The sequence below is a fragment of the Ambystoma mexicanum genome, chromosome 14 (assembly GCF_040938575.1).
Source record: "Ambystoma mexicanum isolate Mex_15411 chromosome 14, UKY_AmexF1_1, whole genome shotgun sequence".
Lineage (NCBI taxonomy): Eukaryota > Metazoa > Chordata > Amphibia > Caudata > Ambystomatidae > Ambystoma > Ambystoma mexicanum.
The window spans coordinates 10,502,611-10,530,191 of NC_090940.1; the positions used below are offsets into that span (position 1 = coordinate 10,502,611).

Genomic DNA, 27,581 nt, shown 5'->3' on the forward strand with positions numbered 1-27,581 from the left:
GTACCAGTATCACTGTGATCAATCTACAAGTATTGCTTATTCTATTCAGTCTCTGGAGAAGGGCGGCGGTAGGGGTGTGTGTCACGATCTCTGCCCTAAGCCTGGATAGCCAGGCCAGGGGGGCTACTTCTACCCCCATCAGGCCCTCAAGGGCCTTGACATTTGCCCCCAGACGCTCTTGGAGTCAGTCATATGCTAGAGCAGTAATCAGGGCCCATAAGGGCATTGCGCAACAACATGGATGCCTCCACATGGCTCAGTTCCTAAACTGAACCATGCAGTCTAGCATTTTGGGTGTGGCAGGCCCAGTGATACCTGGGATGCCTGCAGGCTATATAAACCACACCCGAACTCCAGTACACGCTTCGCGTTACTTTGCATTCCAGCAACGTGATGCTCATCGTGTTCTGCAGCATCTTCGAACCTCGAAAAGTCCGCACTTGCAAAACAAAGGGACATCGTTATCTTCAGCAGCTTATCTGAGATTCCACCGCAGACTGCAATCAGCACCCAAGGAACAGTAAGCTTCTTGGATCTTCGAACCTGCAAAAAGAGAGAAAAGAGACATTAGACATTTACATCAGAGCCGGCAACTTACCTCTCAAGTCGCCCATCGACCAGCACTGCTAAGAAGCCTCTTGCTTCGGTGAACGCAGTGGCCAACAGGAATAAAAGACAACAGGTTAGCAGAAGCACAGCACCATAGCGCTACGTATAGCGCCCACTTACCACATCGAGGTGCTCCTGAGACACCATCACTCGCCGGTGAGCCGAAATCCAGCCAACGGCCCACAGCGGACTCTCGCGCACCTACTGGTAGAGAAAAGACATCATTAGTTCAAAGAAAGGCCTACAGAATAACAGTAATAAGATCTACCTGAGAGACTCAAAAGGGCAGCATCAGTGAAGTAACTCGATTGCAATCGCTCACAGAGGACAACGCAGCCCTGCCAAGAAGGCAGGACGGAGAGCTCGCCAAAGCCCAAAACAAGGTGCGGAAAGGCCCGCGGCATACCGGGTGTTGGGTGGTATATTTCCCCAGTTGCTCTATCTTGAACATTGCCCACCTGATTTCCAGAAAGAACTCCCCGCTGATAACACCCGGGAGCGACCGAGAAGGGCACCAGGGTTCCGGCAGCTGGGTGGCATCCCCGTGGATACCAGGTGAGCGTAACAGTGTGATGTGGGAGGGAACTGAATTCTGAACACTCGGAGCCCCTCCCTCGGGCCCTTTGCTGCTCTGCAGGTATTCCTGTCATCGCCCAGTGCCTTGTGTACCAACTTGCTAACTTTAGAGTGTGGTTGTCTCCAAGGTCCATGCGAACATAGAGGTCTCTTGCTTAATACCAACATCTCTAATGTATGGGTTAATTTAAACTTTCCTGCTTTGGTTATAATTTAAAAACAACTGCACAGATGTGCTCTATTTAATTATCAGATCATCATCTGTGCAGGGTAAAAGCAGGGCCAACACATTTTTCTTTAAAATCTATGAAGGCACAGTGAGATATTCAGAACTATACTGCCTATTCAGAACTAAGACCATCCATTGGCTCAAGACTCACGACACATAACGACCTCTTGCTCTCTTGCTACCCTAATGCTCCACCACTGTGATTGTAAATATGTACATTTAGGTTGTCAACTGCTCAGTGTAGTCGAGACAGCAGCTTTCATGAGACAACCGATTTATTGTATATAGTATGACTTATATTGTGTATTTCTGGAGCCCATGCCTCATCGGCGTGCATTGTTTCTTTTTACGCGTCCAGCACTGTAACCACGGCTGGACTTCATTCCTTGTATGTAATCAAGCTTTGCATTCCTCTTGTCGCCTCTGCGCCTTGCTACCCCTCTAGGGGGTAGGTGCGCAATATAAATAAATAAATACTAAATACTAAATACTAAAATGATTTGCCCAGGATCACACACTTTAGCTAAGGGCTGAAGCTGGAATTTGAGGCACGTCTGCAATTTATGCACATGGCTGCATATTTGCTTGGCAGTAGCAGATAGGAGAATGTGTCAACGTTTGGATTTTAAGAATAGGATGTATTACAGGGATGACTTGAGCTGTGCAGAAATCCTAATAAACAGCTTGGCAAATATTATGGAAATATAAGAATCCTCCTTGCCCCTCACTTGAATGGATAAATACACGTTTCAGAATGCAAAGAAATACAAGCTTATACATTACCTTTATGTTTTTTTTAAATGCTCTCTGAACACTTACTGACACTGTGCCAAAGGGTACTGTGATACATGTGCCTGTTTGTTAACCCAGTTATACTGATTGTTTAAATGCAGTGTGAGATAAAGGTTGCATTCTGTATAAATGCAAAACCTCCTTTTGCTCCTTTTTGCCAGCAGCAAGCAGTATGTCAGTTCAACATGATTAAGTCAGTGGCGTAACACAAAATGTGGGGGCCCCCCTGCGAGCCATGCTGAGGGGGCCCCCCAACTCGGCAACAAATCATGGGTCGCGCCACACTCTGGGCCCGCCTAGATTGTCACGCTTGCGCAATACGCATGAACGTGCTGCTGAAGGGGTATGCCGCACACTGCACTAGGAAAAAGATATAAATATGTGTTTTAATGCAATATACAGCACACTTTCTGAGATAAATTGGCTATAAAGCCAGAGTGTTTGCAATTGTTTTGTAGGTTAACACAATGCAATACATGCAAGTCACCAACAGTGCACAGGAACATTAATGCTTCCGACTGGCTGCACAATGTAGACCAGTGTAAACACGTAATAACATTATAGTGAAGCATGACAGGCCACATTTATACATACCTAGACTGGTTGCAGCAAAATGCCAGTCAAAGCAATAACACTCATCAAGAAGAGAGCACACATTAAAGCATGTGTCTCTGCGGCCTCGAACAACACGGCCAAATTCTTTAAAATCTGCAAGGAACTGGTCAATCCTGTTGTGGTCTATACCTCTCCTGTTCCCTCCCAGGCCCTCTGTACAGCTCCGGCCTCTCATTTCTCTGCTAAATCTCAGGACATCCTGTCCTCTATGTCCTCTTCCTCTCTCGGCCCCTTTTGGCCATCTCTACCTCTCCTCCTCCTTTTTCCTCTTTCTCTCTGACAACACCTGACGAGGTTTCTAGACAAGTCCGATCTATGAAATTGTCGTCCAAACAGGTGCTCCGCTGCTCCTTCTGAACCATCAAAGCCCAAATTGACACCCTCGCTCCAGCCTTGGATGATTTCTGTAATCACTCTTTCGCCACTGCAATGTTCCTCTCTCTCTTTAAGCACTCCCTTGTGCACCCACTCCTCAAGAAGCCGTCTGCTTATCCTACCTGCCTGGAAAACTATCGCTCAATCTCCATCACCCCTTTCCTGAGCAAACTCTTGGAAAACCCTGCCATCTCCCAGCTTACTCTCCACACTGAATCTGTTGGTTGTCTCCATGACCATCAGTCTGGCTTCAGAGCTGCCAGAGGCATGGAAACTGCTCTCCTTAACACCCGTGCTGCTCTCTAACCTTGATTCCAGCATTCCTTCTGTTCTCATCCTTCATCTTTCCTCTGCTTTCGACAGGGTCAACGTCGCCATCCTGGTCAATCGACTCTGTGAGAACCTGGGCATCACGGATCAGACCCTAGAGTGACTGACCTACTTCCACTTGGACCGCCACTCTGCTCCCAGGTCCATCGTGGTCACATTCTCTCCACCACCTCTCTCTACCTATGGCATACCCCAGGGCTCTATCCTCTCACGCTGGCTTTTCAACCTCTACTTGGCCACTTTGGCCTCCCTGATCTCTACCTTCTCCTCTAACTTTCAGTGTTGTGCGGATGACTCAGCTTTCCTTCAGGCTCCCCTCAGCCTCCTCTCCTCTCTTGCTCATTCCTGACTGTCCATCCACGATTCAGGATTGGTGCACCTCCAACGATCTCTGCCTTAATGCCAGTAAGACAGAGATCCTTCTCATTGGGACCCTTGCCTCTGCGTTTCCTCTCTCACTATAGCAGACCGCCTTGGGCCCTCTTCCTTTGCCTTCCTGTGAGGCAAAAAACCTTGGTGTCATCTTCAACGCCACACTCTCTTTCTCTCCTCACATCTCGGACATCACCAAGAATTCCCACTACCAGCTGCTCCTCCTCAAAGGGACTCTTCCCTTTCTCACTCTCCACCAGAAGCTCACTGTCTCTAAGCTGGACTACTGCAACAGCCACTTTCTCCATCTGTCTTCCTCTAGTCTCCGTCATCTGCAAATAATCCAGAACAGGACTGCAAGACTTAGCCTTGGCCTCAAGCCCTGGGATTGTATTTCTCCAGCCCTGAAATCTCTCCACTGGCTGCAAGGATCAAGTTCAAGAACCTTTGCATTGCCCACAAGGATTTCTGGGGCCAGTGCCCACACTAAATACAATGCTCTCTTCCAAAATACCTTCTTTCTCTAGCCCTTCACTCAGCTACCTCCAACTCTCTAAGGCTCAGACATTTCTCCAGGCAGAGAGTGGGGGTAGACCTCTCTCCTCTGCTGGTGCCTCCCTCTGGAATGGCCTCCGTGCCCCTCTCAAACTTGAGGCGGACAACCTGAAGTTTCGGAAGCAGCTAAAAACGTTCCTCTTCTCCGATGCTTTCGCTCTCTCTCCCCCCCTGCTGACCTACCTGTCTGCTGTACCCACTGGCTGCTTGGCTACCCTCAGAGTCTCTCTGAGTCCAGGCTCTTTCTTGATTGGTCACCCTTGCACTGCCTCTTGGCCTACCATGCACTTAGGGGCTGTAACTGTAACCCTGCAGTCCCTTGTTCTCCTTGCACAACCAATAGCTGCTCTGCCCTGGCTGCACTTACTCAGAGCATTGCTGGCCTGTTTTCCCATCCCCTCTCACTTGCACTTCCCCCCTCCTTTTTCCCTTGCACTTCTCGTTGTCGCAATGACACAAGGCCAAGTGAGATCGTTTGTCTTGTCCTCCCTCTATCATCCCTCGTTTGGTGTACACTTGTGTACAGGCGCGTTATAAATGACTTGAATCACATCATATCATTTTATCACAGATGCCCAGAAAAATATACAATGCCGCAGTGAGAAATGGCTAGACTGGCAGCACCCAAATGCCAATCTAGCCAGGTAATTAAAGTTAGCAGGACTGCTTTATCAGAAATGTCCAGTTAAAAGAAAGTCATACCAAACTGAGGAATGACTAGACTGGCTGCATCACAATGCCTCTCTAGCCACTAATACCACATATCATACCTGCCTAGCATGGACATGGACGACCATTATGATTTATCACACAATCCCGCCCCTCCACACATCCCCTCTGCCTCCCACCCAGTACCCCAACCTCACAATCAGTTCCTTGGCCCAGAATTACCTCTGTGTCCCTTTTCCTTGTCCCAGAGCTTACGTATGAGGCTCCTTGTCTCATAGGTAAGTACTGGGAGGAGGAACAGTGGGACTAGGAGTGATGAAGATTACAGGTAGCTAAATCAGGCATTACTTCCATGTACCTCTACCTCTTGCCAGTACTTGTGTTTAGGCAGAGTGCCTCACACACACGTACTGCCTCATACATAAGTACTGGGACGAGGAAGAATAGGGCTAGGAGTAGGCAAGGCATTAAACACAAGTAGTAGCGCAACACCATTGAGTTGACTGGGCTTCTGCACTAACCCCTCTGACATTTTGGGCTATATTGACTCAACCTGGCTAACCTTTAGAGCAGTTGCCGGACCGAACAGGATACAGATTTTAAACGGCACCTGGTTATTGCTGTTAACAAGAACCCAGCAATTACCAACGTAAAGCATTTCACTGTTAGTACCTGCATTCAAATGCCACATTGTTTAGGCAATTGAAATCGTGATGTGGGTTTAGTACTTGCATGCCAGGGGAGTGATTAGAGAGGGAACAAGAGACTTATAGGAGAGAGTTAACTGCTTGTAACATTGAATCTGCAGTAGAATAGTCTAATTAAAATGCGTAAATAATTTGGATGCGCCCACACAAATAAGTTTCCCCCTCCCCACCGCATGTGAAGTTAGCACCTCTCTCAACATTTGAAGGGTTAGCCCCCCCGAAATGAAGGTTTTGTTGTGCCCCTGTACACAAGCACACACACCATTCACCATATACACACATGCAAACCCAGCCATCCATACATTTAAGTGTGCACCCTTTCACCATACACACATGGGCAGCCAGCTATACATTTGAGTGTGCACGCTTTCACCATAGACTCACACACGCACACGTCATGGAGTTGAGGGGAGCCGTATTACTTCAAAAAGAAATTGGGGCTCATTACGGGTCCAGCGGTTGCCGCCGGACCCGTAAAAAATGACTAGCGCCTGACTTCCCGGTGCCACCGTGCTATTTCAAGTCCGGCGGCTGGGAAATCAGGTGCCGGTTATTTCATTAATCCCCAGACTCCACGGGAATGGGGACACAGAAGCACCTGCACCATTGTTAACGGTGCCGGTGCTTCCGTGACAGGTCTGCCTACTGTGGTTGCTGTGCCTGGCAGGGTCAGACCTGTCGGGCATGGCAGCCCCACCAGGCAGACCTGTAATATGCCGGTCCGGAAACAACAGTGCCTGTAAGCTTACCAGCACCGTTGTTTCTGGACCGGCATGGTCAGAATGAGCCCAAATGTTTCTTTTTTAAGTCACTATAACTTCATTAAGAAATTATTTCAGTTAAAGACCGAACCATAACCAAAATCATTTCTTTATGATGGCTGAGTGACTTCAAAAACAAACTATTTCTTTTTGAAGGCATAGGGCTCCCCCCCACCCCATGACATGGAGGCCTCCATCCTAGGGTCTTCCATGTCATGGGGTAGGGGGGCCGTCGGACTTCAAAAAGAAAGTTTCTTTTTGTAGTCACTCTACCTTCATAAAGAAATGATTTCTGTTACAGAAATGTTCTTTATGAATGCAGAGTGAATTTCAAAAGAAACTTTGTTTTTTTTAGAAAACAAATATATATATATATTTTTTTTAACTGGGGCCCCCTCTCAGGACATGTGCTGGTGGGGCCCCCCACACTGCAGGCCCCCCCGCACCGCGGGGGCCCCTGTTACGCCAGTGGATTAAGTTAGTTTATCACTAAAAGGTTTCAGCTGAACAGTCTATTACTAAAAAGAGCAGTTAAAACCAGCTGTCTCTACATGCATCAGCGGGTCTGCAGCACTCTCCAAGACCTCCAGGGCACCTTTAAAACGCAAGGTCCGAGAGAGCCAATCACAGGCGCAGGCTATGAACTGCTGGTTGATACGGCACTATTATGGAATTAAAAAAATTCAAACCGAATTTCAAGGTATCTGCAATCTGCAAACATGTTACCGCTCCACAACAGCAACTCAACCTGTTGAGTTATCAGGGGAAACATTTTCAATGGCTAGCTATCAACATTCTAAAGACATGGCTCTGTGCCCTCGCATCAGCCAAGAGGTGCCGAGTTTGATAATCATGAAAGCGGCAGTTAGCACCTCTCTGATAATTGCATCACGCTGACGCGTGGGCTCTAAACAAAGTACAATATTGTAATTCTTTCTTTAAGACACAACACACCATGGAGAGAGGTGCTCTGATTTCTATCAAACCAGAAATAAAGAGCGATGGGGCTGCTTATGCAATGCACAGGCTGATGAGCTGCGAGCCGCTCATGCGCTGACAAGAAACATGAAATGCGATCTGTTTAGTGTTAGGAAAGAGTTCCATTTCATATGTCCTTTTCCCTCCAGTTGTGTACCCCCCAACATTTTGCTGATGTTAAACACCATAGTCTGACTTTTGCCAGGGGAGCACAGCCTTCAGCTGCACTCCTCTGGGCTTTTGCTCACTTTTTATGGGGAAACTGACATGCCCTTAAGACAGTCAGTGCTGGGAGACTTTGTTTCCCTTAGTCCTTTCCAATGTTGCAACTTTTCTGCAACATGTAACAAGTGCCCAGAGTACCTTCCAGTACAGTACACTTGGGTCTATTAGTCATATCCAAAGGCCCTAGATACTCTCGAAGGATTTTTTAGGAAAAGTGCAGATGTGCTTTGGACAGGGCTGGTGGCAGCTTCTCTTTTCATGTATTTTTAACCCTATCCCGCCAGGTATACCGTGGTTACCACATTTGGCACAAATAGGTGGCCTGGCTCCGAAATTGCCATGCCACAGGATTATTTGCCCTGTCCTTTGGCCATCTTGCCCCTTCACCATCCCCAGGTCGAGCTGACCCGGTTCAGTCCTTATTTGGTTATGCAATCTCCCACAAAACGTCAAGCTTTCACGGGCTTCTGCACACCTTGTGTGTGTGATTCCAGGATGTGGGTTGGACTGTCTGGTTCCAATACACATCCTGGGTGCCACAGAGTCTGGTGTGCTGTGAGTGCCTGGGACCACTGTGGTCCATGATTGGTCCACGTATGTAAGCAGATCTCCCATTGGGTCCTCTTTGTTTTGGAGCAAAGGAGATTTTGTATAAGAGAAGCTCCAAACACCCATGCCAAGTCAATCTCTGGAGTTCTCACTGAACGAAGGATAGGATCCAAGTATCCTGAAACTACAAAGTTGAGTTGAGGAACCGCTGGTGACCCCCTGGAAGGTTTGGCACCCTGAGCCTGCTGTCGTCCTACTGGACCCCTCTGCATCTGGTAGTCCCAGAAGGTCTGCAAAGATGCTTGGACCCATTGGAATAGTGGGACCAACTACGCTCTGCACCTTCATCAAACCCTGCAAGTAAGCTTTCTCGGAAGTGTCCCTGGGCCAACCAGTGGCCTGACCAGCTTACGCAGGACCTTTGCTGTGTCACCGCCACTGTTTTAAGGAGTCCCTCGAAACTTGGTACATTGCAAGCTCTGTGTTCACAGCACTCTCACACCAATTTTCGTACACTTGGCATTCCCAGGTCTGCAGTAAAGAGAGAGCTCCCAAACCGAAGTACACGAGGTTACTGTGTGGCCCAGCCGTGGTGACGATCTTTGCAAACCCATTGCAGCTGTGCTCCTCTGTACCCGGAAGCCTGCTACAGTGGAACTGGCTGGATCCATCCACCAGTAACAGAGAAATCACCACTATCCTGTTTCGCAATCAACGCTGTATCTTCGATGAAAGCTGCAGAGCCGCAAGATTGCTGTATTTGACTAGACTGCCGAAGTTTGGGCCAGAGTGCGCCGGTGGTCAGTGAGTAATTGCAACCCTTACCGGTGGCCCCTAGTGCATCCATCCATTTTTACACATGAGTGGCCCCTGAGGGCCCCTCTTCTTTCCACTGCTAGTGCGAACTAGTGAACTATTCCCGAACTCTGGAACCTGCTCGCCCTGTTGGGGAGACCCTCCACGAATAGTGGGAACTTACTCTGCATCACCTCACCCACCTTCCTGAGCTGCTACAGACCCTTGAAGAGACCCCGTTTCACCCATCTGCATTACCGTGTGCGCCAGCATTGCAAGTGCATTTCAGCATTAGGCTCCACTCTTCATAGGGATTGGACTGCCTCTTAGTTAGGAGTGTGTTGGATGCAGAAGGGCCTAAAGACTATTTGCACTGCCTGTTTCCTTCCCCCTTTTAGCTTGTGGACTCATTTTGTGCATTAACCCTTTAGACCCCCCATTGCTCTTGTATATATGTATATTGATAGGATTGTGTTGGTTTAGAAGTATTACTGTGATTTGATTTGTATGTTGAAACTCAAAGGCCTTGAAACAAATGTATTTGTATTTTTACTATATATACACCTGACTGGGAGTGATTTGTAAGTGTCCTTTACTCTGTGTGCTCATTGAGGTCTTTCCATCACCCTCACCCCTCCTGAGACCTAGTCTTGACCGCCGCCATGCTACCTTGATTGGTCTGGCTTGTCCAGAAGGTTACCCTGTTCCAGAAAACTAGGCTGGCCTTCTGAACCTCTGGCCACCAGGTCAGAGTTGAGAAATCTGTTTTAGCAAATTGGTGTACAGCGGTGGGATAGGACTGAAGGTATCCAGTGTTGCACACTCGTAAAGGTACTCAGATTAAACTTACCCAGGACACATAGTGACTTTGTAGTGATAACTGTAAAAGGCTATAGACCTACCTAATATTATGGAAACAAGTACCTTTATAACCTTAAATGCTTCTAGATCAGAAACATTGAGAACGATTTGTACTAAGAGAGGTTTACTGGCTCAAGGTACAAAACTGGAATTGATCCAGAAAAATATGGAATGGCAAGAGATGCTACTCAGTGCCGTAGCCTCTGATGACACTACAGAGGAGGTGGAGCTGCTTTCACTGACAGCACTGACAGTTCTGTCGCTGCCCTCATCCATGGTGCACATGAGGACCTGGATGATGTGATGTCCAAAGTTTCCTCTGCAAGTGTTGATGCCGAGGCCATGCTGGAATTCAAGAAGCAAGAGCTGCAGTTTAAGCAGAAGGAGCTTGATTTTCATATGGCTAAGCAGAAGGTAGAGCAGGCAGACGACCAGAAGGAAAGGGATCACCAGTTGGAACTGGCCAAGCTTCAGGTTGCCAATGGATCCAAGGGTCCTGGACATGGCTCTGGGTCCTCCTCTCATCCAAGGTTTCCTAAAGATCTGCTCAGTGTGTATGACGAAAAGAATGACATTATGGACTGGCTGAATACTTTTGAGTATGCATGTGAAGTTCAACAAGTTGACAATGCTGATAAGATTGCCTGGTTACTCAGCAGACTGCCTCATTCTGGCTGCAGTGCCATTATGGAAATGTCAAAAGCTGAGAGAGCAAATTTTGCAATCTTGAAGTTTGGGAAGACTCCTGTCCAATACTTGAAAAGGTTTAGAGAGTACAGAAAGAAAGAAGGAAGTACTTGGTTGTTCTCAAAGAGCCATATACATTTGTGTGTTTTATTGTTACTTTATTGTTTAAAGCGCTGACCCAGATCGAGGGCAGCAAAGCGCTGCACAGAGTGTGAGTAGCTAGCGTTTGGGCTGCCCTCTTGTAACATAAGGGCAGTGCTGTGTGATGTGGTCTGTGCGTCCAGTAGGATCCATCCTGGGTCCGGTGTTGTTGAAAAGGCCACATTTGGAGAGGTTTTGCGTTACAGGTGTGAGATGACAGAATGTCAGGGGTGGGGTTTTAGCACAGTCTCTTCTTGTGAGTGCGCTTTTCCTAGACTGCCTCTGAGCTGCAGTGTTTCCTCTCTGCAGGTAACGACAGCCTCAGTGCCATGGCGACCCCTGCGCTCTACACACTGCTCTACGAGGCGGCCAAAAGGGTAAGGCTCTCACGATGTGTGGACTTGCGCCAGCAAACACCGACTATTGCTTTCACACTTAGTAGCCAATCACTGCTCAGGCGCTGGTGCCCCTGAGTCATTTGTAACATGTTGGGTTATAGGGACCATTCACTAGTGTTCTAACGAGCAAGCTAAATACGATGGTGCACCTGGACTAGTGCGCCAATGAGTGACCAAACACAAATAAGGTGATGGTGCCCCATATCCAATGGCAGGTAAGGTGATGGAGCACCAGAACCAATGGCAGGTAAGGTGTTGGTGCCCCTTAACCAATGACAAGTAAGGCGATGGAGCACCAGAACCAATGACAGGTAAGGCAATGGTGCACCATAACCAATGACAGGTAAGTCGATGGTGCCCCATAAACAATGACAGGTAAGGCAATGGTGCACCAGAACCAATGACAGGTAAAGCGATGGTGCCCCATAACCAATGAGACGTAAGACGATGGTGCACCAGAACCAATGGCAGGTAAGGAGTTGGTGCCCCTTAACCAATGACAAGTAAGGTAATGGTGCCCCATAACCAATGACAGGCAAGACAATGGTGCCCCATAACCAATGAGAGGTAAGACGATGGTGCCCCTTAACCAATGACAAGTAAGGTAATGGTGCCCCATAACCAATGACAGGCAAGACAATGGTGACCCATAACCAATGATAGGTAAGGTAATGTTGACCCTTAACCAATGACAGGTAAGGTGATGGTGCTCCATAAACAAGGACAGGTAAGGCGATGGTGCCCCATAACCAATGGCAGGTAAGTCGATGGTGGCCCATAAACAATGACAGGTAAGGCAATGGTGCACCAGAACCAATGACAGGTAAAGCGATGGTGCCCCATAACCAATGAGACGTAAGACGATGGTGCACCAGAACCAATGGCAGGTAAGGAGTTGGTGCCCCTTAACCAATGACAAGTAAGGTAATGGTGCCCCATAACCAATGACAGGCAAGACAATGGTGCCCCATAACCAATGAGAGGTAAGACGATGGTGCCCCTTAACCAATGATAGGTAAGGTAATGTTGACCCTTAACCAATGACAGGTAAGGTGATGGTGATCCATAAACAAGGACAGGTAAGGCGATGGTGCCCCATAACCAATGGCAGGTAAGGTGATGGTGCCCCATAACCAAGGACTGGTAAGGTGATGGTGACCCATAACCAATAACTGGTAAGGAGATGATGACCCATAACCAATGACAGGTAAGGTAATGGTGACCATAACCAAGGACAGGTAAGGTGATGGTGCCCCATAACCAAGGACAGGTAAGGTGATGGTGACCATAACCAAGGACAGGTAAGGCGATGGTGCCCCATAACCAATGACTGGTAAGGCGATGGTGCCCCATAACCAAGGACAGATAAGGTGATGGTGCCCCATAACCAAGGACAGGTAAGGTGATGGTGCCCCAAAACCAATGGCAGGGAAGGTGATGGTGCCCCATAACCAAGGACAGGTAAGGCGATGGTGACCCTAACCAAGGACAGGTAAGGCGATGGTGCCCCATAACCAAGGACAGGTAAGGTGATGGTGACCATAACCAAGGACAGGTAAGGCGATGGTGCCCCATAACCAATGACTGGTAAGGCAATGGTGCCCCATAACCAAGGACAGATAAGGTGATGGTGCCACATAACCAAGGATAGGTAAGGCGATGGTGCCCCATAACCAATGGCAGGTAAGGTGATGGTGCCCCATAACCAAGGACAGGTAAGGCGATGGTGACCCATAACCAATGACTGGTAAGGCGATGGTGACCCATAACCAATGACAGGTAAGGTGATGGTGACCATAACCAAGGACAGGTAAGGCGATGGTGCCCCATAACCAATGACTGGTAAGGTGATGGTGCCCCATAACCAAGGACAGATAAGGTGATGGTGCCCCATAACCAAGGACAGGTAAGGCGATGGTGCCCCATAACCAATGGCAGGTAAGGTGATGGTGCCCCATAACCAAGGACAGGTAAGGCGATGGTGACCCATAACCAATGACTGGTAAGGCGATGGTGCCCATTAACCAATGACAGGTAAGGCGATGGTACCCCATAACCAATGACAGGTAAGGCGATGGTGACCCATAACCAATGACAGGTAAGGCGATGGTGACCATAACCAAGGACTGGTAGGTGATGGTGCCCCATAGCCAAGGACAGGTAAGGTGATGGTGCCCATAACCAAGGACAGGTAAGGCAATGGTGACCCATAACCAATGACTGGTAAGGCGATGGTGCCCCATAACCAAGGACAGGTAAGGCGATGGTGCCCCATAACCAATGACTGGTAAGGCGATGGTGCCCCATAACCAAGGACAGGTAAGGCGATGTTGCCCCATAACCAATGACTGGTAAGGCGATGGTGCCCCATAACCAAGGACAGATAAGGCGATGGTGCCCCACAACCAAGGACAGGTAAGGCGATGGTGCCCCATAACCAATGGCAGGTAAGCTGATGGTGCCCCACAACCAAGGACAGGTAAGGCGATGGTGACCCATAACCAATGACTGGTAAGGCGATGGTGCCCCATAACCAATGACTGGTAAGGCGATGGTGACCCATAACCGATGACTGGCAAGGCGATGGTGCCCCATAACCAAGGACAGGTAAGGTGATGGTGCCCATAACCAATGACTGGTAAGGCGATGGTGACCCATAACCAATGACTGGTAAGGCGATGTTGACCCATAACCAAGGAAAGGTAAGGTGATGGGGACCCATAATCAAGGACAGGTAAGGCGATGGTGACCCATAACCAAGGAGTAAGGAGATGGTGCCCCATAACCAATGACTGGTAAGGCGATGGTGACCCATAACCAATGACTGGTAAGGCGATGGTGACCCATAACCAAGGACAGGTAAGGCGATGGTGACCCATAACCAAGGACAGGTAAGGAGATGGTGACCCATAACCAATGACTGGTAAGGCGATGGTGCCCCATAACCAATGGCAGGTAAGGCGATGGTGCCCCATAACCAATGACTGGTAAGGCGATGGTGCCCCATAACCAATGACAGGTAAGGCGATGGTGCCCCATAACCAACTACAGGTAAGGCGATGGTGCCCCATAACCAATGACTGGTAAGGCGATGGTGACCCATAACCAATGACTGGTAAGGCGATGGTGACCCATAACAAAGGACAGGTAAGGCAATGGTGACCCATAACCAAGGACAGGTAAGGCGATGGTGACCCATAAACAATGACTGGTAAGGCGATGGTGACCCATAACCAAGGACAGATAAGGTGATGGTGACCCATAACCAAGGACAGGTAAGGCGATGGTGACCCATAACCAATGACTGGTAAGGCAATGGTGCCACATAACCAAGGACAGGTAAGGCGATGATGACCCATAACCAATGACTGGTAAGGCGATGGTGCCCCATAACCAATGACAGGTAAGGCGATGGTGACCCATAACCAAGGACAGGTAAGGCGATGGTGACCCATAACCAAGGACAGGTAAGGCGATGGTGACCCATAACCAAGGACAGGTAAGGCGATGGTGCCCCATAACCAATGACTGGTAAGGCGATGGTGACCCATAACCAAGGACAGGTAAGGTGATGGTGACCCATAACCAATGACTGGTAAGGTGATGGTGACCCATAACCAATGACTGGTAAGGCGATGGTGCCCCATAACCAAGGACAGATAAGGTGATGGTGCCCCATAACCAAGGGCAGGTAAGGTGATGGTGACCCATAACCAAGGACAGGTAAGGCGATGGTGTCCCATAACCAATGGCAGGTAAGGTGATGGTGCCCCATAACCAATGACTGGTAAGGCGATGGTGCCCCATAACCAAGGACAGATAAGGCGATGGTGATCCATAACCAATGACTGGTAAGGCGATGGTGACCCATAACCAAGGACAGGTAAGGCGATGGTGACCCATAACCAATGACTGGTAAGGCGATGGTGACCCATAACCAATGACTGGTAAGGCGATGGTGACCCATAACCAAGGACAGGTAAGGCGATGGTGACCCATAACCAATGACTGGTAAGGCGATGGTGACCCATAACCAATGACTGGTAAGGCGATGGTGCCGCATAACCAAGGACAGGTAAGGGGATGGTGACCCATAACCAATGACTGGTAAGGCGATGGTTACCCATAACCAATGACAGGTAAGGTGATGGTGACACATAACCAAGGACAGGTAAGGCGATGGTGCCCCATAAGCAATGACTGGTAAGGCGATGGTGCCCCATAACCAATGACTGGTAAGGCGATGGTGGCCCATAACCAAGGACAGGAAAGGCGATGGTGACCCATTACCAAGGACAGGTGAGGCGATGGTGACCCATAACCAATGACTGGTAAGGCGATGGTGACCCATAACCAAGGACAGGTAAGGCGATGGTGACCCATAACCAATGACTGGTAAGGCAATGGTGCCACATAACCAAGGACAGGTAAGGTGATGGTGACCCATAACCAAGGACAGGTAAGGTGATGGTGCCCCATAACCAAGGACAGGTAAGGCGATGGTGACCCATAACCAAGGACAGGTAAGGTGATGGTGCTCCATAACCAAGGACAGGTAAGGCGATGGTGACCCATAACCAAGGACAGGTAAGGTGATGGTGACCCGATGGTGCCCCATAACCAAGGACAGGTAAGGTGATGATGACCCATAACCAAGGAAAGGTAAGGTGATGGGGACCCATAATCAAGGACAGGTAAGGCGATGGTGACCCATAACCAAGGACAGGTAAGGTGATGGTGACCCATAACCAAGGACAGGTAAGACGATGGTGACCCTTAACCAATGACAGGTAAGGTGATGGTGACCCATAACCAATAGCAGGTAAGGTGATGGTGACCCATAACCACGGACAGGTAAGGCGATGGTGACCCATAACCAAGGACAGGTAAGGTGATGGTGCCTCATAACCAAGGACAGGTAAGGCGATGGTGCCCCATAACCAAGGACAGGTAAGGTGATGGTGACCCATAACAAAGGACAGTTAAGGCGATGGTGACCCATAACCAAGGACAGGTAAGGTGATGGTGACCATAACCAAGGACAGGTAAGGTGATGGTGCCCCATAACCAAGGACAGGTAAGGCGATGGTGACCCATAACCAAGGACAGGTAAGGTGATGGTGCCCCATAACCAAGGACAGGTAAGGCGATTTTGCCCCATAACCAATGACTGGTAAGGTGATGGTGCCCCATAACCAATGGCAGGTAAGGTGATGGTGCCCCATAACCAAGGACAGGTAAGGGGATGGTGACCATCACCAAGGACAGGTAAGGTGATGGTATCCCATAACCAATGACAGGTAAGGCGATGGTGCCCCATAACCAATGACAGGTAAGGCGATGGTGACCATAACCAATGGCTGGTAAGGTGATGGTGCCCCATAACCAATGACTGGTAAGGCGATGGTGCCCCATAACCAAGGACAGGTAAGGTGATGGTGACCCATAACCAAGGACAGGTAAGGTGATGGTGACCCATAACCAATGACTGGTAAGGCGATGGTGCCCCATAACCAATGACTGGTAAGGCAATGGTGCCCCTTAACCAAGGACAGGTAAGGCGATGGTGCCCCTTAAGGAATGGCAGGTAAGGCGATGGTGACCCATAACCAATGACTGGTAAGGCAGTGGTGCCCCCTAACCAATGACTGGTAAGGCGATGGTGACCCATAACCAATGACGGGTAAGGCGATGGTGACCCATAACCAAGGACAGGTAAGGTGATGGTGACCCATAACCAAGGACAGGTAAGGTGATGGTGACCCATAACCAATGACTGGTAAGGTGATGGTGACCCATAACCAATGACTGGTAAGGCGATGGTGCCCCATAACCAAGGACAGATAAGGTGATGGTGACCCATAACCAAGGACAGGTAAGGCAATGGTGACCCATAACCAATGACTGGTAAGGCGATGGTGCCACATAACCAAGGACAGGTAAGGCGATGGTGGCCCATAACCAATGACTGGTAAGGCGATGGTGCCCCATAACCAATGACAGGTAAGGTGATGGTGACCCATAACCAAGGACAGGTAAGGCGATGGTGCCCCATAACCAATGACTGGTAAGGCGATGGTGACCCATAACCAAGGACAGGTAAGGTGATGGTGACCCATAACAAAGGACAGGTAAGGCGATGGTGACCCATAACCAAGGACAGGTAAGGCGATGGTGACCCATAACCATGGACAGGTAAGGTGATAGAGACCCATAACCAATGACTGGTAAGGTGATGGTGACCCATAACCAATGACTGGTAAGGCGATGGTGCCCCATAACCAAGGACAGATAAGGTGATGGTGCCCCATAACCAAGGGCAGGTAAGGTGATGGTGACCCATAACCAAGGACAGGTAAGGCGATGGTTTCCCATAACCAATGGCAGGTAAGGTGATGGTGTCCCATAACCAATGACTGGTAAGGCGATGGTGCCTCATAACCAATGACAGGTAAGGTGATGGTGACCCATAACCAAGGACAGGTAAGGCGATGGTGACCCATAACCAAGGACAGGTAAGGCGATGGTGACCCATAACCAATGACTGGTAAGGCGATGGTGACCCATAAGCAAGGACAGGTAAGGCGATGGTGACCCATAACCAATGACTGGTAAGGCGATGGTGACCCATAACCAATGACTGGTAAGGCGATGGTGCCCCATAACCAAGGACAGATAAGGTGATGGTGACCCATAACCAATGCCTGGTAAGGCGATGGTGATACATAACCAAGGACCGGTAAGGTGATGGTGACCCACAACCAATGACTGGTAGGGTGATGGTTACCCATAACCAATGACAGGTAAGGCGATGGTGACCCATAACCAAGGACAGGTAAGGCGATGGTGCCCCATAACCAATGACTGGTAAGGCGATGGTGCCCCATAACCAATGACTGGTACGGCGATGGTGACCCATAACCAAGGACAGGTAAGGTGATGGTGACCCATAACCAAGGACAGGTGAGGCGATGGTGACCCATAACCAATGACTGGTAAGGCGATGGTGACCCATAACCAAGGACAAGTAAGGTGATGGTGACCCATAACCAATGACTGGTAAGGCGATGGTGCCACACAACCAAGGACAGGTAAGGTGATGGTGCCCCATAACCAAGGACAGGTAAGGCGATGGTGACCCATAACCAAGGACAGGTAAGGCGATGGTGCCCCATAACCAAGGACAGGTAAGGCGATGGTGACCCATAACCAAGGACAGGTAAGGTGATGGTGACCCGATGGTGCCCCATAACCAAGGACAGGTAAGGTGATGTTGACCCATAACCAAGGAAAGGTAAGGTGATGGTGACCCATAACCAAGGGCAGGTAAGGCGATGGTGACCCATAACCAAAGACAGGTAAGGTGATGGTGACCCATAACCAAGGACAGGTAAGGCGATGGTGACCCTTAACCAATGACAGGTAAGGTGATGGTGACCCATAACCAAGGACAGGTAAGGCGATGGTGCCCCATAACCAAGGACAGATAAGGTGATGGTGACCCATAACCAAGGACAGATAAGGTGATTGTGCCCCATAACCAAGGACATGTAAGGCGATGGTGCCCCATAACCAATGACAGGTAAGGCGATGGTGCCCCATAACCAATGACAGGTAAGGCGATGGTGACCCATAACCAAGGACAGATAAGGTGATGGTGACCCATAACCAAGGACAGGTAAGTTGATGGTGACCCATAGCCAATGACAGGTAAGGCGATGGTGACCCATAACCAAGGACAGGTAAGGTGATGGTGCCCCATAACCAAGGACAGGTAAGGCGATGCTGCCCCATAACCAATGACAGGTAAGGTGATGGTGACCCATAACCAAGGACAGGTAAGGCGACAGTGACCCATAACCAAGGACAGGCAAGTTTATGGTGACCATAACCAAGGACAGGTAAGGTGATGGTGCCCCATAACCAAGGACAGTTAAGGCGATGGTGACCCATAACCAATGACTGGTAAGGCGATGGTGCTCCATAACCAAGGAAAGATAAGGTGATGGTGCCCCATAACCAAGGGCAGGTAAGGTGATGGTGACCCATAACCAAGGACAGGTAAGGCGATGGTTTCCCATAACCAATGGCAGGTAAGGTGATGGTGTCCCATAACCAATGACTGGTAAGGCGATGGTGCCTCATAACCAAGGACAGGTAAGGCGATGGTGACCCATAACCAAGGACAGGTAAGGCGATGGTGACCCATAACCAATGACTGGTAAGGCGATGGTGACCCATAAGCAAGGACAGGTAAGGTGATGGTGACCCATAACCAATGACTGGTAAGGTGATGGTGACCCATAACCAATGACTGGTAAGGCGATGGTGCCCCATAACCAAGGACAGATAAGGTGATGTTGACCCATAACCAAGGACAGGTAAGGCGATGGTGACCCATAACCAATGACTGGTAAGGCGATGGTGCCACATAACCAAGGACCGGTAAGGTGATGGTGACCCATAACCAATGACTGGTAAGGCGATGGTTACCCATAACCAATGACAGGTAAGGCAATGGTGACCCATAACCAAGGACAGGTAAGGTGATGGTGACCCATAACCAAGGACAGGTGAGGTGATGGTGACCCATAACCAATGACTGGTAAGGCGATGGTGACCCATAACCAAGGACAGGTAAGGTGATGGTGACCTATAACCAATGACTGGTAAGGCGATGGTGCCACATAACCAAGGACAGGTAAGGTGATGGTGCCCCATAACCAAGGACAGGTAAGGCGATGGTGACCCATAACCAAGGACAGGTAAGGCGATGGTGCCCCATAACCAAGGACAGGTAAGGCGATGGTGACCCATAACCAAGGACAGGTAAGGTGATGGTGACCCGATGGTGCCCCATAACCAAGGACAGGTAAGGTGATGTTGACCCATAACCAAGGAAAGGTAAGGTGATGGTGATCCATAATCAAGGGCAGGTAAGGCGATGGTGACCATAACCAAGGACAGGTAAGGCGATGGTGCCCCATAACCAATGACTGGTAAGGCGATGGTGACCCATAACCAATGACTGGTAAGGTGATGGTGACCATAACCAAGGACAGGTAAGGCGATGGTGCCCCATAAACAATGACTGGTAAGGCGATGGTGCCCCTTAACCAAGGACAGGTAAGGCGATGGTGCCCCTTAAGGAATGGCAGGTAAGGCGATGGTGACCCATAACCAAGGACAGGTAAGACGATGGTGACCCTTAACCAATGACAGGTAAGGTGATGGTGACCCATAACCAAGGACAGGTAAGGCGATGGTGCCCCATAACCAAGGACAGGCAAGGTGATGGTGACCATAACCAAGGACAGGTAAGGTGATGGTGCCCTATAACCAAGGACAGGTAAGGCGATGGTGACCTATAACCAATGACTGGTAAGGCAATGGTGCCACATAACCAAGGACAGGTAAGGTGATGGTGCCCCATAACCAAGGACAGGTAAGGCGATGGTGACCCATAACCAAGGACAGGTAAGGCGATGGTGCCCCATAACCAAGGACAGGTAAGGCGATGGTGACCCATAACCAAGGACAGGTAAGGTGATGGTGACCCGATGGTGCCCCATAACCAAGGACAGGTAAGGCGATGGTGCCCCATAACCAAGGACAGATAAGGTGATGGTGACCCATAACCAAGGACAGATAAGGTGATTGTGCCCCATAACCAAGGACATGTAGGCGATGGTGCCCCATAACCAATGACAGGTAAGGCGATGGTGCCCCATAACCAATGACAGGTAAGGCGATGGTGACCCATAACCAAGGACAGATAAGGTGATGGTGACCCATAACCAAGGACAGGTAAGGTGATGGTGACCCATAACCAATGACAGGTAAGGCGATGGTGACCCATAACCAAGGACAGGTAAGGTGATGGTGCCCCATAACCAAGGACAGGTAAGGCGATGCTGCCCCATAACCAATGACAGGTAAGGTGATGGTGACCCATAACCAAGGACAGGTAAGGCGACAGTGACCCATAACCAAGGACAGGCAAGTTTATGGTGACCATAACCAAGGACAGGTAAGGTGATGGTGCCCCATAACCAAGGACAGTTAAGGCGATGGTGACCCATAACCAATGACTGGTAAGGCGATGGTGCTCCATAACCAAGGAAAGATAAGGTGATGGTGCCCCATAACCAAGGGCAGGTAAGGTGATGGTGACCCATAACCAAGGACAGGTAAGGCGATGGTTTCCCATAACCAATGGCAGGTAAGGTGATGGTGTCCCATAACCAATGACTGGTAAGGCGATGGTGCCTCATAACCAAGGACAGGTAAGGCGATGGTGACCCATAACCAAGGACAGGTAAGGCGATGGTGACCCATAACCAATGACTGGTAAGGCGATGGTGACCCATAAGCAAGGACAGGTAAGGTGATGGTGACCCATAACCAATGACTGGTAAGGTGATGGTGACCCATAACCAATGACTGGTAAGGCGATGGTGCCCCATAACCAAGGACAGATAAGGTGATGTTGACCCATAACCAAGGACAGGTAAGGCGATGGTGACCCATAACCAATGACTGGTAAGGCGATGGTGCCACATAACCAAGGACCGGTAAGGTGATGGTGACCCATAACCAATGACTGGTAAGGCGATGGTTACCCATAACCAATGACAGGTAAGGCAATGGTGACCCATAACCAAGGACAGGTAAGGTGATGGTGACCCATAACCAAGGACAGGTGAGGTGATGGTGACCCATAACCAATGACTGGTAAGGCGATGGTGACCCATAACCAAGGACAGGTAAGGTGATGGTGACCTATAACCAATGACTGGTAAGGCGATGGTGCCACATAACCAAGGACAGGTAAGGTGATGGTGCCCCATAACCAAGGACAGGTAAGGCGATGGTGACCCATAACCAAGGACAGGTAAGGCGATGGTGCCCCATAACCAAGGACAGGTAAGGCGATGGTGACCCATAACCAAGGACAGGTAAGGTGATGGTGACCTGATGGTGCCCCATAACCAAGGACAGGTAAGGTGATGTTGACCCATAACCAAGGAAAGGTAAGGTGATGGTGATCCATAATCAAGGGCAGGTAAGGCGATGGTGACCATAACCAAGGACAGGTAAGGCGATGGTGCCCCATAACCAATGACTGGTAAGGCGATGGTGACCCATAACCAATGACTGGTAAGGTGATGGTGACCATAACCAAGGACAGGTAAGGCGATGGTGCCCCATAAACAATGACTGATAAGGCGATGGTGCCCCTTAACCAAGGACAGGTAAGGCGATGGTGCCCCTTAAGGAATGGCAGGTAAGGCGATGGTGACCCATAACCAAGGACAGGTAAGGCGATGGTGACCCTTAACCAATGACAGGTAAGGTGATGGTGACCCATAACCAAGGACAGGTAAGGCGATGGTGCCCCATAACCAAGGACAGGCAAGGTGATGGTGACCATAACCAAGGACAGGTAAGGTGATGGTGCCCCATAACCAAGGACAGGTAAGGCGATGGTGCCCCATAACCAAGGACAGGTAAGGTGATGGTGACCCATAACCAAGGACAGGTAAGGCGATGGTGACCCATAACCAAGGACAGGCAAGGTGATGGTGACCATAACCAAGGACAGGTAAGGTGATGGTGCCCCATAACCAAGGACAGGTAAGGCGATGGTGACCCATAACCAAGGACAGGTAAGGTGATGGTGCCCCATAACCAAGGACAGGTAAGGCGATGGTGCCCCATAACCAATGACTGCTAAGGCAATGGTGCCCCATAACCAATGGCAGGTAAGGTGATGGTGCCCCATAACCAAGGACAGGTAAGGGGATGGTGCCCCTTAACCAATGACTGGTAAGGCGATGGTGCCCCATAGCCAAGGACAGGTAAGGTGATGGTGACCATCACCAAGGACAGGTAAGGTGATGGTGCCCCATAACCAAGGACAGGTAAGGCGATGGTGCCCCATAACCAATGACTGGTAAGGCGATGGTGACCCATAACCAATGACTGGTAAGGTGATGGTGACCATAACCAATGACTGTTAAGGCGATGGTGACCCATAACCAATGACTGGTAAGGCGATGGTGCCCCTTAACCAAGGACAGGTAAGGCGATGATGCCCCTTAAGGAATGGCAGGTAAGGCGATGGTGACCCATAACCAATGACTGGTAAGGCGATGGTGCCCCCTAACCAAGGACAGGTAAGGCGATGGTGCCCCTTAAGGAATGGCAGGTAAGGCGATGGTGACCCATAACCAATGACTGGTAAGGCGATGGTGACCCATAACCAAGGACAGGTAAGGTGATGGTGACCCATAACCAATGACTGGTAAGGCGATGGCGCCCCATAACCAATGACTGGTAAGGCGATGGTGCCCCATAACCAAGGACAGGTAAGGTGATGGTGCCCCATAACCAAGGACAGGTAAGGTGATGGTGACCATAACCAAGGACAGGTAAGGCGATGGTGCCCCATAACCAAGGACAGGTAAGGTGATGGTGACCCATAACCAATGACTGGTAAGGTGATGGTGCACCATAACCAAGGACAGGTAAGGCGATGGTGCATCATAACCAAGGACAGGTAAGGTGATGGTGCCCCATAACCAATGACTGTTAAGGCGATGGTGACCCAAAACCATTGACTGGTAAGGTTATGGTGACCATAACCAAGGACAGGTAAGGCGATGGTGACCCATAACCAATGACTGGTAAGGCGTTGGTGCCCCTTAACCAATGACTGGTAAGACGATGGTGACCCATAACCAATGACTGGTAAGGCAATGGTGACCCATAACCAATGACAGGTAAGGCGATGGTGACCCATAACCAATGACTGGTAAGACGATGGTGACCCATAACCAATGACAGGTAAGGTGATGGTGACCCATAACCAATGACTGGTAAGGCGATGGTGCCCCATAGCCAATGATAGGTAAGGAGATGGTGACCCATAACCAATGACAGGTGAGGCGATGGTGCACCATAACCAAGGACAGGTAAGAGAATGGTGCACCATAACCAAGGACAGGTAAGGCAATGGTGCCCCATAACCAAGGACAGGTAAGGCGATGGTGACCCATAACCAAGGACTGGTAAGGCGACGGTGACCCATAACCAATGACTGGTAAGGTGATGGTGACCATAACCAAGGACAGGTAAGGTGATGGTGACCCATAACTAATGACAGGTAAGGCGATGGTGCCCCTTAACCAATGACAGGTAAGGCGATGGTGACCCATAACTAATGACAGGTAAGGCGATGGTGCCCCTTAACCAATGACTGGTAAGGGGATGGTGACCCATAACTAATGACAGGTAAGGCGATGGTGCCCCTTAACCAATGACTGGTAAGGCGATGGTGCCCCATAACCAATGATAGGTAAGGAGATGGTGACCCATAACCAATGACAGGTAAGGCGATGGTGACCCATAACCAATGACTGGTAAGGCGATGGTGACCCATAACCAATGACAGGTAAGGCGATGGTGACCCATAACCAATGACTGGTAAGGCGATGGTGACCCATAACCAATGACAGGTAAGGCGATGGTGACCCATAACCAATGACTGGCAAGGCGATGGTGCCCCATAGCCAATGATAGGTAAGGAGATGGTGACCCATAACCAATGACAGGTGAGGCGATGGTGCACCATAACCAAGGACAGGTAAGACAATGGTGCACCATAACCAAGGACAGGTAAGGCAATGGTGCCCCATAACCAAGGACAGGTAAGGCGATGGTGACCCATAACCAAGGACTGGTAAGGCGACGGTGACCCATAACCAATGACTGGTAAGGTGATGGTGACCATAACCAAGGACAGGTAAGGCGATGGTGCCCCTTAACCAATGACTGGTAAGGTGATGGTGACCCATAACTAATGACAGGTAAGGCGATGGTGCCCCTTAACCAATGACTGGTAAGGCGATGGTGCCCCATAACCAATGATAGGTAAGGAGATGGTGACCCATAACCAATGATAGGTAAGGCGATGGTGACCCATAACCAATGACTGGTAAGGCGATGGTGACCCATAACCAATGACTGGTAAGGCGATGGTGACCCATAACCAATGACAGGTAAGGCGATGGTGACCCATAACCAATGACTGGCAAGGCAATGGTGCCCCATAGCCAATGATAGGTAAGGAGATGGTGACCCATAACCAAGAACAGGTAAGACAATGGTGCACCATAACCAAGGACAGGTAAGGCAATGGTGCCCCATAACCAAGGACAGGTAAGGCGATGGTGACCCATAACCAAGGACTGGTAAGGCGATGGTGACCCATAACCAATGACTGGTAAGGTGATGGTGCACCATAACCAAGGACAGGTAAGGCAATGGTGCCCCATAACCAAGGACAGGTAAGGCGATGCTGACCCATAACCAAGGACTGGTAAGGTGATGGTGACCCATAACCAATGACTGGTAAGGTGATGGTGACCATAACCAAGGACAGGTAAGGTGATGGTGACCCATAACCAAGGACTGGTAAGGCGATGGTGCCCCTTAACCAATGACAGGTAAGGTGATGGTGACCCATAACTAATGACAGGTAAGGCGATGGTGCCCTTTAACCAATGACTGGTAAGGCGATGGTGCCCCATAACCAATGATAGGTAAGGAGATGGTGACCCATAACCAATGACCGGTAAGGCGATGGTGCCCCATAACCAAGGACAGGTAAGGAGATGGTGACCCATAACCAAGGACAGGTAAGGCGATGGTGCCCCATAACCAATGACTGGTAAGGCGATGGTGACCCATAACCAATGACAGGTAAGGCGATGGTGCCCCATAACCAATGACAGGTAAGGCAATGGTGCCCAATAAGCAAGGACAGGTAAGGCGATGGTGACCCATAACCAATGACTGGTAAGGCGATGGTGCCCCATAAGCAAGGACAGGTAAAGCGATGGTGCCCCATAACAAGGGCTGGTGCAAAGCCCAATGAATGGTAGGGAAGAGAGTGGATCCTCGTGGTTTCACGTGGGAAGCAGTCAATGGTTCTTGATTGAAGGGCCTCCACCCTTTGAGTATAGTTGGCTCTGGTGTTGGGGGTGAAGGTGGCATCACTGTTGGGCTGAGCTCTTTGGGGCCAGCACGTTGGGTGATATTCTTGGGGTCACTGGATATTGGTTTTGCAGTGAAGGCCTTGATCTCTTGGTGCCACCCTTGGTGTGACCGGGCAGAGGTCTAGATGCCAGGAATTCGGGGCATTTTAGACCATGGCACTGGAAGTGCCACTAGTCGCGGGTGGGTCTTTGGAGCACGTACCTTAGGTGGCATCGCGGGGTGGAGTGGCACTGTTTCTGGGGGGTTCATTCTCCTCTTGTTTCTTTTTTCTACCTTAGGTTGAGAACCCCAACCCCGCCGAGGTGGCTGCCGGTCGGAAGTCGGTGTTCGATACCTGGCTGGCACAGAACCCGTCCCATTACAACCAATCTGCCCCCCAGTAGGTTGCCTCCCTCTATTCTGTGTGCCTGTGGGCAGTGGGGTGGGTGGGCAGGGGCAAGGGGGCCGGGAGAGGAATGCCAGAATGATGGGCTCAGGGCCAGAGTGGAAAGGCCAGAGGTGAGACGGTGCAGCCAAGTTAATAATTGCCACATTAGTAGTAATAACTGTCTACATGGTCCCTCCTTTCCCCGCTGGACTCGGCTTTCTTTGTCTTGCCACGTTTCTTTGCTTTGTCCTTTTCTTGTTGTGCGCCCTGAGGGTCAGCGGCATGTGGCGCTTTACCAGAAATACAATAAATAAATAAATAACCAACATAACCAACATAATATAGTGGGTGTTCAGCAAGGTCCAATCGCCCTCTAACGCTGGCCGTCACTATTCTGCTTTTGTGCTTTCTCGCTACAGCATCGACGGGCCCGGCTCGGGCAGCGACCACACGGCCTTCCTGCAGCTCGCCGGCATCCCTGTGCTCGACGTGTCCTATGCATTCGGCAAGGTAAGCCTCGCCTCGCCTCCCTCTGCCCGCCTCAGCGCCTTCCTTCCCGCTTCCGAGCGCTGCAGGCCACGTGCCTCACTGCAATGCCCCGCTTATGAACACTGAGGTAGGGGGCGGGGCCTGGGAACTACCTGCCTACACATGCCAGCCTTCCAGCCAAACTGGGTGCAGGGTTCGCAAGCCTGCATGGAAAGGCCATGCTCTGGGCTGCTGCCATGTGAGTCTGGCATCGCCTACAGGGACGTCATTTCACCAAAATGCCAGGGCAAGCGGAACCTCTGATGACATCACAAGAAGTGACATAACGGGGAGGGATGGCACACAACCTTTCACCCCTTCATAAAACAGGAACTGGCATCATATAGCATTCCTCCTAAGTACACCAGAAAAATATGGTTACATTTCACTGTAAAGTGA

The 27,581-nt window shown here is 49.9% G+C and overlaps 1 protein-coding gene across 2 annotated transcripts in view; it reads left to right on the forward strand.

Moving 5' to 3' along the window:
• Positions 1-27,581, forward strand: part of LOC138527344 (N-acetylated-alpha-linked acidic dipeptidase 2-like) — a 501,035-nt gene that overhangs the window by 406,571 nt on the left and 66,883 nt on the right. For both annotated transcript variants that reach the window (XM_069638406.1, XM_069638405.1), the window contains exons 12-14: positions 11,136-11,203; positions 26,566-26,666; positions 27,074-27,164. In XM_069638406.1, the coding sequence (XP_069494507.1) occupies positions 11,136-11,203; positions 26,566-26,666; positions 27,074-27,164 (260 nt within the window). The remainder of the gene's footprint in view (positions 1-11,135; positions 11,204-26,565; positions 26,667-27,073; positions 27,165-27,581) is intronic.